At 40.7% G+C, this 10084-nt stretch overlaps 1 protein-coding gene across 2 annotated transcripts in view; it reads right to left on the bottom strand.

The window, feature by feature from the left end:
* Positions 1–1647: 1647 nt before the first annotated feature.
* Positions 1648–10084, bottom strand: part of kiaa0930 — a 34149-nt gene continuing 25712 nt past the window's right edge. Inside the window, exons 4-11 of one of the 2 annotated variants that reach the window (XM_071540971.1) lie at positions 9197–9301; positions 8574–8651; positions 8317–8418; positions 6946–7086; positions 6677–6865; positions 5021–5180; positions 3130–3285; positions 1648–2149 (exon numbers count right to left, since the gene is read on the bottom strand). In XM_071540971.1, the coding sequence (XP_071397072.1) occupies positions 2109–2149; positions 3130–3285; positions 5021–5180; positions 6677–6865; positions 6946–7086; positions 8317–8418; positions 8574–8651; positions 9197–9301 (972 nt within the window). In that variant the 3' untranslated portion in view covers positions 1648–2108. The remainder of the gene's footprint in view (positions 2150–3129; positions 3286–5020; positions 5181–6676; positions 6866–6945; positions 7087–8316; positions 8419–8573; positions 8652–9196; positions 9302–10084) is intronic. The other variant, XM_071540972.1, reaches the window with a different exon arrangement.

Here is a 10084-nt window from a genome sequence, read left to right as displayed (position 1 = left end):
TGAGGGGGTTCCAGGGGGTCCCCAGCAAATTGATGGATTGTGAAACTTAAGCATTATTTCATTTACAAGAAGTAACACAATTATAACATGTAGAAGAATGACTGTTTTGATCATAGTTTCTCTGTTATCTATCTACCTACAATACAGATAGTCATGGAATTCTGGACAAAATCATATCTAACAATAAAAATATTCTCAGATTTGGGGCCAAGATACAAAATCAAATAGGGGTCCATGGCTCTAATGTGGACTAAATTAGGGTCCTTGATATGAAAAAGGTTGAGAATCACTGGTGTATGCTAAAGTGTTAGCATGGAGCCTGCTATCATTAAACATAGTGTATGTTAAAGTGTTAGCTAAAGAGCTAATGATCTACTGGGGACACATGGATGATTTCAGTGTGTAACAGCCAAGCTGACCTATGGGGCAATCCTCCCAAAAAAGTGTTGCATTGCTTTAATGTCACTGTGCAGACAGGATGGAACAGTTTCTTTGGAAGCCATGGCTGGTTGAGAGCAATGCCCACACCGCTCTTATAAAGGATGAGAATCGAGATGGAAAGAGCATTTACAAGTCTGGATAAACGACAGAACCTAAACGGTGAGAAAGCAAACGGGTCAGCATTGAAATTACATACATAGTCAGATCTTAAGGCTTTAGGGACCACAGAGGAAAAGGGGATCACTTTACTTCTAACATCAACACCTTGTATCCCTGCACAAAAAACCCTATGGCTATAGGTTTGGGACAGATGTGGGTCAAATAATGCTTGAAAATATAGATTTTTTTACGGTTTGATTTCGCTTTCTTAGGTGCCAGAGGGGTGGGGCTTGCCTCATAAAATAATACAACGAGAGCCAGATTAACTCGATTGGCAGCTTGACATGTTAAACCCCACCCATCTTGCACTCCAAGGAGGGTAAAACAAACACTCTCCGAAATATTTACAACTGATATTTGACCCAGGTCTGGTTTGGGGTCATGTTCACTCATCCACACTTTAGGAGGAACTTGTCTAAAGTAAAGCTTTTTTTTTTTTTTTTATTCCGGTTTCCCTATTAGCTTTACCATTAACTTCAAGTCACTTCCAGTTTGCAAATCGTCATTTCTAAAAAAGTGAAAGTTGGATTCGTTTGCTTTGTGTTTCACTTTGTGGTGGAAAGCTACAGGATAAGTTATATGATATAATGATGCCAGTATTTAATACACAGCGGGGGGGGGGGGGGCAAGTTAGCTTATTATGCAGATGTTGTTGTGTCTCTCTCCTCCAGTTGGGGTCAAATCCATTAGGAGATAGGTTTAAAAATCAAAAAGCTCTTATTTTCTGAAGGAAGTGTAGTCTTTCTAGTGTGTCCTGTGATGCACCTTCATTCCCAGGCCATTTGAAACACATTAAAAACAGCCGCTCCCTATCTTTAATGCGTGAGGAGCGATGGATTTGACCCGACCTTGACCTCGGCTGCCTATTTCGCTAACACACCTCCGCACTTAGATATAGGATCGAGAATGCAGCAGTCTACTGTCTTTTTTCCTCTCGCACAAAAGTATAATACACACAAATAATCCTTTTTTTGACCTCACGTCGTCGCAGATAATAGAAAACAAAAGAAACACATCCACGACGAAAACAAACGAAAAACTGGGGGGGGGGGGGGGGAAGCTTCATGTAATCGTTTTTAAAAGCGGAACCTTTCTCAAGGCTTATCAGTGAATCGTTTAAGCAGCAAGATATTTACAAGAAAAACAGACACATTCTTTGTCCTTTTCCTTCCTGGTCAGAGTTCAGCCAGTGCCTATTCACGCCGAGGGCGGGGGGGGGGGGGGGGGGGTCGTGCGATCCTGTTTCCACGGAGACGGACCTTTCACCCGCTAATCCTCCACACGCAGGAACTTAAAAGAAGGAAGAGGCACTTCTTGAATGGCTGGTTTGTTTGTTGTCCCCCCCCCAAAAAGGTTGTTTTTTTTACAGTAGTCCTCTCCCCCCTGTCAGGTAAAGCAGACGTTTGGTTGGTTGTTCCTCTGTCTCGACACCGGGTGGCGCTGTTGTCTCAGTGGCCTGATGCAGGTAGGCACTTGGTAGTGATGCTCTGAGGGAGTCCGGGGCTCTGCTATGTCATCAGGATGGGCTTCTGCCTCACCTCCAGGATATCTGGGCAAGGAAATAGAAGCTTTACTACAAGAAGAACTCGTTAAATCTCTTAAATCAAATAAGATAACAGGGTATCAGAAAGCCAAATTCAACACTTTTTAAGCTTTTTAATGCTGCCTGGAATTGGATTTAAGACCAATTTAATATTCTGTTTCAAGAACATATTAAGTGAAAATATATGAATGAAAGTTATGGGAAAAAAGAGTGACAGTATTATGATGCTGTGTGAAAAAACAGCAGTAAAACATACTGAGACAAACGAAAATGAATGAAAATATGTATGATATGAAAATATACACGACACATTTTTCTTTATTTTTACTATTTTCCACATTTTAGAATAATAGTTAAGACATCAGAACTATGAAATAACACAAATGGAATTATGCAGTGACCAAAAAAGTGTTAAATCAAAACTATTTTATATTTTAGATGCTTTGCCTTGATGAAAAGGCAAAGGCTTTGGAAAGATATTCATACATAGGATCAACTTCACTATTTATATTTGTCTAAGACAGTGATTCTCAACCTTTTTCATATTAAGGACCCTAATTTAGTCCACATTAGGGCCACAGACCCAAATCTGAGAATATCTTTTATTGCTAGATATGATTTTGTAATTCTTCTACATTCTCTAATTGTGTTAACTTCTTGTACATGAAATAATGCTGAAGTTTAACAATTCATCAATTTGCTGTGGACCCCCTGGAACCCCCTCAAGGACCCCTGGTGGTCCCCGGACCCCTTGCTGAGAACCACTGGTCTAAGAAACTAATTTCAAGCATTTAAGCAGAAGCCTTTAGATCAAAAGGATCAAAAACAAAGTACATTCAATCAGGTGTGTCCAAATGTTTGACCGGTAGTGTACTAAAAACTATAATATATTCAGTATGAAATAACTGAAAAAAACAATTTGTCTTATAAAATGTGTTGAATTTACAGATGTCAATAAGTGGCAGTGTGAGACGTTGACCTCTGACCTGTGGTGATGCGGTGGAGCGGCAGGGTGACGTAGGTGAGGTGGGAGTAGAGCAGGAAGTACTCCTCCGTCCGGTTGAGCTTGAGCCAGGAGCCGACCAGCGATCGGCCCGTCCCGGACAGGGAGCGGGAGCGCAGGTTGGTGGTGTTGTGGAGATCTGGCAGAATACACACACACACACACACACACACATTGCTTTGACCTTCATCGACACGGTCAACCAAATCTACAGGTCTTCTCTCTTTGAATTCAAGCACTCGCACCCTCGGCCTGGAAACTTTTGTGTATCTTTCCAACAATATTTCTTGTTTGGCACGTTCAGCTCAAGTTTCAAGGCATCTATAGTCTGATTTCCACATATGGGTCAAATAAGGCTGAACAAGTCACTTTAAGTTTGTCAGTTTCATCATATTTTAAAGGTGCACTAGGCGAGATTTTATGCAAAAATCTCCCTGTCTTATCAAATATTTAAATTAATAGTTCACCCAAAAATTTTAGTCATTTGTTACCCCTCATGACAGTGGAAATACCGCTGTGTTTTATGTGGACATACAAGCTGTTAGCTTCAAATGGGAATAGGGTCCTTCAGAGTTCCCAAAAGGGCAAAAAAATGACCATTAAATAACTCAAACAGCATAATCCAAGTGTTCTGAAGACAAACAATTACCCTTTGGGTCCAATAGACCAGTGATTCTCAACCTTTTTTATATTGTTTTTATATGATTTTGTCCAGAATTCTATGACTATCTGTATTGTAGGTAGAGAGATAACAGTGAAACTATGATCAAAACAGTCATTCTTCTACATTCTCTAGTTGTGTTCACTTCTTGTCAATTAAATAATGGTTAAGTTTAACAATTCATCAATTTGCTGGGGACCCCCTGGAACCTCCTCAAGGACCCCTGGTGGTCCCCGGACCCCACGTTGAGAACCACTGCAATAGACCTATATTTGCACCAGTATGCAGCACAAGCAAGTCTTCATTGAAACAGTTCTTTGCCCAACCTAATTTATTTGAACCTGAATATTAAGTGCAGGAGTGTCAACATGGATATGGGTAAAGATCACAAAGGTTGACATGTGGGTGTGTGCAAGCATGAACGCTTTTGAAAACAGCAGTTTTACTACTGCTACATACTATCTGTCTTTTGGACTCAATGCAGTTGTTTGGCTTCAGAACACTTGGATTATGTTGCACGAGCTGTTTGGAGTCATTTTATGGTCATATTTTTTTTGCATTTTTTGAAACTCTAGGAAGAGAAAAGAAGCGGTTCTCAGCCACTTCAGTGGTTCTGAAGACGGCTGACATAGCTAACTTGCTATGGCAGGGTTTCTCTGCCTCTGTGATGTATGTAACATTTGTGTCTGATAGTCTTATCTGGATTGTTCTGTTTAGTTTCTTTTGTGTGTTTTTTTTTTTTTTTTTTTTGTCCCCTTTTCCCTTTACCCTTCGAGAGGTCCTTTTGTCCTCTCGCTAGGCCGTCATTGTAAATAAGAATTTGTTCTTAATTGACCTGCCTGGTTAAATAAAGGTTAAATAAAAAAAAAAAAATAAAAAAATGTGTCAACATACAAACTTCACCGGTGTTTCGACTGACATGAGGGTGAGTAAATAATAACAAAATTGTCATTTTTAGGTGAACTATTCCTTTAAGTTGTACGATTTCTTTTACAACTTGTTACCTATCTATATAAAAAACAGCTCATAGCCAGCACCTAATGCAAGGAATGTACATAGACTATAAAATACATTCACATTAAGTCCTGTAAAGTGACTCATTTGTAAAATTCCCTGATATTCCAGAACTGATGAAATTCCCTGTCTGGAATACACCTCTCATGATTCTGTGATATTGCAGAAATTCCATGACCAGTGGGAAGTCTGCTTCTACCTTCATCTTCCTCCTCCCTGAAGAACTCTTCACTGTCGTTCGCCGAGTGCGACTTCTTCATCTCGGCGATGCGGTTGCGGGGCACCTTGCGCCGTAGAGACGGGGAGAAGAAGGAGGGCCGGTTCCTCTCCGGTGTTGGAGGTGTGCTGAAGGAGGTCACCTGAGGGAGGACACAAAGTGATCAACCTCAAACACTACGGATGGAACCATACATTCAGCTCTAAACGATACTGCGGTTCACGGTTCAATATTATCATGTTATTTTGAGCAAAATCTGAATGAAGATAATCTGTTTTTATTTCTGAGGGAAAACGAAACAAAAGTGCAAACCATAAACGGTTTCTGTGAATTACATTTAAAACTATTAAAGACCTTTTCAGTGCCAGTTCAAATAAAATTAAAAGACCAATTTCATCCCAAGCCTGAAGAGTGAAAAAACAGCTCAATTAGTCCTGTCATAATCACCATGATATATTATACATTACCAGTTATGCTAATGAGCGTATTAATTAAGCTCATTAATGCAAACACTTCTATGTCAACACACTTGTCTCCACATAACACATGGGTATTCCGTATCTTGCAGCATTAAGGAGTTATACTAGTTTCAAGAGAATGATTTTGATGATGATGATGATGATGATGATGATGATGATGATGATGATGATGATGATGATGATGATGATGATGATGATGATGATGATGATGATGATGATGATGATGATGATGATGTAATGATATTGACAGCTGATGTTATAACTTCACTTATTACATTCTTATTCTTACAACACTATTACATTATCAGTAAATACTATTATTACATCATCAGTTACGATCAAAGGTGTTACACTCTTATTAAGGAATAATGTAATGTTAATGTAATGCTGTGATGTTATTACATTATCTGGCAATTTATTACAATAACAGCTTTCCACATTAACATTTGGCCCAAATGGTAACTCCAATGACATAAACACTAACCCTCTCTATAATACTGAGCCAGTTTTCTATGCTGGTGCTCACCCTAGTTACACAGCAAGGTATAGTTACATCAGATGCTGTGTATTGGTAAATATGGGTTCAGTCCCCATGTAGAATCAGCCTCATTTCAGACTCAAAACTCTTCTGAGGTCAGCATCAGTCCAATAGCTAAAAGCAGACACATGGGCCCACATCTGGAAGACAGACCGACTAAATCATGCATAATGCAGTCCAGCAACATGTATTATTGATGATGACCTGATTTCCTCCATACACACACAAACACACGCACACAACACATTCACTTTTCTGCTAGTTACAGCCGGCTTCGTATCTGCCTGGCTAGCTGTGGGTTTCTGTTCTGCTTCTGAACCCCTGGCCACAGACAGACATGAGGAACTGAGCGGCTCCAAACTCCAGGTCAGTTGACATGTTGGTTATGAAACAGGAATCATAGTGTTGTGGCTTCATGAACTCAGGGTATCTGCAGGATTTTTTTTACATAAAATCTTTCCTAGTGCAGCTTTAAGATCCAGAAGGTTTGCACAACTTCACAGTCACAGAATGAATAATCTGTGGTTTCTACATCCTCAGTGCAATTATGCCAATTGTTGAAATCCAAGTGACATGGTTTAGAAGTAGCGTGAGTGTATGCCTCTGTGTGTGTGTCCTCACCCTCTCGTGCATGGGTGAGTCCTGGTCCTCCTCGGTCCCGCAGGGGGACGTGTCGCCCGTCGGCACCCTGCTGACGGCCATCTCGGCGTGGCCTTTCCCCTGCGGACCCTTCATCCTCACGAACTCCATGTTGTTGTACTTGTAGAAACCAAAGGACATCCTCTGGGCCATCTTGGCAGCCACACTCACCTATAGCACACGTATTACAGAAGCTTAGATTAAATGGTACTTGACTTTGTAGTAATCCAGATAGCTTGTTAGCTCCTCACCCGGTTGTCGTAGACCTTCTTGAGGGCTTCGTAGCGGATGGAGCCTTGGAAGATGACGCCCTGGAATGTGTTGCTCTTGTCACTGGCCACCAGCTCCACACACACCATCTCCCCCTCGCCCACCGTCATATCACTGAAGACCTGCACACATACACACACATTTATATGACTATAGCCTACTTGTGAGGACCTTCATTGAGAGCATTCATTCCCTAACTCCTAACCCTGCTTAACCTTAACCCCTAACCTAAACCTAATTGTAATCTAAACCCTAAACCCAATTCCTAAACCTAAACTGCCCCTTACAGAAGTGAGAACTGGCAAAGTGTCTTCACTTTGGAGGATTTTCCTCATCTTTCTATCCTAGCAAAAACATTTGGACATAGAAATACAATGCAAATACTATCAATTTGCTGGTAGATACCCAGCTGACATGGAGTTATTTAGCTTAGTATACTCCCACCAGGAACAACACAAAGCGGTTCTCCCTCACTTGTGAACAACCAAAAACTTTCATTGATTTCCTCCCTGGAGAGAATTTGCTTAAAACCGGTGTTTTTCCCTCCAGCTGACCTATAAAGACAGGTGTTAGTGCAGGAGCTTGTTTTTAAATGGAGTGAAAAAGCATGAAGTCACACTTCATTACGTTGGCGGCATCAAGTCGATCTGCTCGCCTACCATGAGCCCCGCTGCACATCACTTTAGTCAATCAGCTCCTCTGGCATCTCACTGGAGAGAGCGATGGGTTCATTCAAAAAGACAAGACCGTTTTAGCATCTTTACACAGGTTACCTGTTAGTTTTCGAATTGATTTTACTGATTACCTCTAAGGCAGGGATGGGTCTGGCACCAATCTATATCACAGACTTTTTAACCCCAAAAGAGGCAGTTTTATTGGCTGTTCTGAGGTCTAGATTAAAAAGAAGAGATTCCCATTGGCTGTTCCAAAGTCTAGATCAAAAACAAGAGGTTCATATTGGCTGCTCCAAGGTCTAGATGAAAAACTAGAGGTTCCCATTGGCTGTTCTAAAGTCTAGATTAAAACCAAGAGGTTCTTATTAGCTGTTCCAAAGTCTAGATTAAAAACAAGAGGTTCTCATTGGCTGTTCCAAAGTCTAGATCAGAAACAAGAGGTTCATATTGGCTGCTCCAAGGTCTAGATGAAAACCTAGAGGTTCCCATTGGCTGTTCAAAAGACTAGATTAAAACCAAGAGGTTTTTATTAGCTGTTCCATAGTCTTAAAAACAACAGCAGGGCTCCTATACCCAATTTACACTTAGCCACTTCATGCGTCTTGAGCTGATCGGGTAGCTATATTAGTAGTAGCACTAATAGTAGTAGTAGTATGATAGGACAAAAGGTGCAGTTACCTCCTCAAAGTTGTCGATCATAAAGAAGATATTTGGGTAGCTCATCTTGGACTCTTCCCCTTTGCTATCCATGGCATGTTTGCTGGGAGATGCAAACACTTCCTGAGAGACGGGGGACAAGAACAAGACTTAAAGACAACTTAATTAATGACCGCTGAGATAAATGAGGCCTGAAACGTGCTAATTGGAGTGTTGTACTAATCTAATGACAGTGTCTCTGGCTAGCTGAAGAGCTTGGTGGACTCCGGTTTTCCTACCTGACACTTCTTCTTGTGGATGTGGATGTCTCCTGCATCTGAGCGTGTGCAGACGGCACAAGTCACCACGTAGTCCAACTGAAAGACAGCAGTTTCAGGTCAGTGTGGGTATCAGTACTCCTTGGTATACAAAGCCTATCCCAAAGTCTACATCAGCTTCCTTCAAGGATGAATGAAGTCTCTAAGTGAATAAGTACATTAGTGCCTAGGTGTCTGTCTATGAATCTATGCATCTATCTGTTAGTCCAGGCAAAATAGGCCAGAATAAGGCCAAATCGGTCAGATTTGAGCAAACACACTCAAATTTGGACTTGTGTACAGTTCGATATCTTGAACATTTTCAGAATTCCAATTATGGCACATCTGTTCAGGACACCAAACTGTATATACATATCAATTTTTATGCTTTACGCAAATGTCAATTATTCATGTACATTTAGCCTGGGCTATATACACAGTATGTATTTCTCTATTACTTTTGCTACTGCAACAACCTAATTTCCCATGGGGATCAATTAAGTTTAATCTTATCTATTCATCCATTCCCCCACTGACACATCCACTCAATTTAGTATGGAAACAGTACATGGGAGTAGGCAATTGAAAATGGCAGCGAATCTGACCTTCTGTAAGATGAGGTTCAGGTAGACGCTCTCCTCCCAGTCGATGTCAGGGTCACCGAGGCCAGGCAGCTTCTTGGAGTCCCTTCTGTAAACCTCCACCTCAACCTGAAACACAGCAGACAGACTCCGTCATCAACATTACCATCATTATGCTTTTGTCATACACAATATGCTTAACAATATATAGCACTGCTTCAGGGTATTTTGGTGCTCTCCTTCCACATCGAGGTTGCATTTGGCGTGCTATTGAGATTAACATCATCCTCGTCTTCTAGAAGCCTTTCCATCCTCTTGATTTGAGGGTTCATGTCCATGTATTCAGGGCATGTGTGATCTGATCCTTACTGGACCCAAGGACATTTTTCTCAGCTTCAAATTTGATCTCAGTGACCATAAATACTGGTGAAATATATCTCTATGCTGACGACACGGTTCTCTACTGTGGAAACCTGCAGCTCGCCTTCACTTCTCTACAAAAAGCTCTAGTCTCAAACTTGAGTTCAGTCTCACACTTGTGCTGAATGCTCATAAAACTAAATATATGTTGTCATCCAAAGCCAGAAATATTAATTACAGTGACTTGCAGATCAGAACTCTTTTTTTTTTTTTTTTTTTTAATATGTTTTTTTGAATTTTTCATTATCCACTTAACAAAGGACAGAAAGGGATAACAACAATCTAAGGTGTAAAACGTAACACTGTACAGCTCAGCACAGACAATCAAAGAAAAGAGAAAAAAAAAAGGAAAACAAAAAGGCAGATCTGTCGAACAGCGGGACATGCTCCATTATTATCCTATTCCAACCAGAGATCGTGGGAGCCTTACAGGAAATCCACTGAAGTAATATGTTTTTCTTTGCTCAGAATGTCAGGACATTAAACAGTTTT

The sequence above is a fragment of the Centroberyx affinis genome, unplaced genomic scaffold (genome assembly GCF_046629955.1).
Source record: "Centroberyx affinis isolate AG114_WGS23_722 - 3 ecotype Tasmania unplaced genomic scaffold, CSIRO-AGI_Caff_v1 ptg003756l_1, whole genome shotgun sequence".
Taxonomy (NCBI): Eukaryota; Metazoa; Chordata; class Actinopteri; order Beryciformes; family Berycidae; genus Centroberyx; species Centroberyx affinis.
Note: the sequence above shows the minus strand (reverse complement) of the source record. Positions and strands in the feature narration are given on the sequence as shown.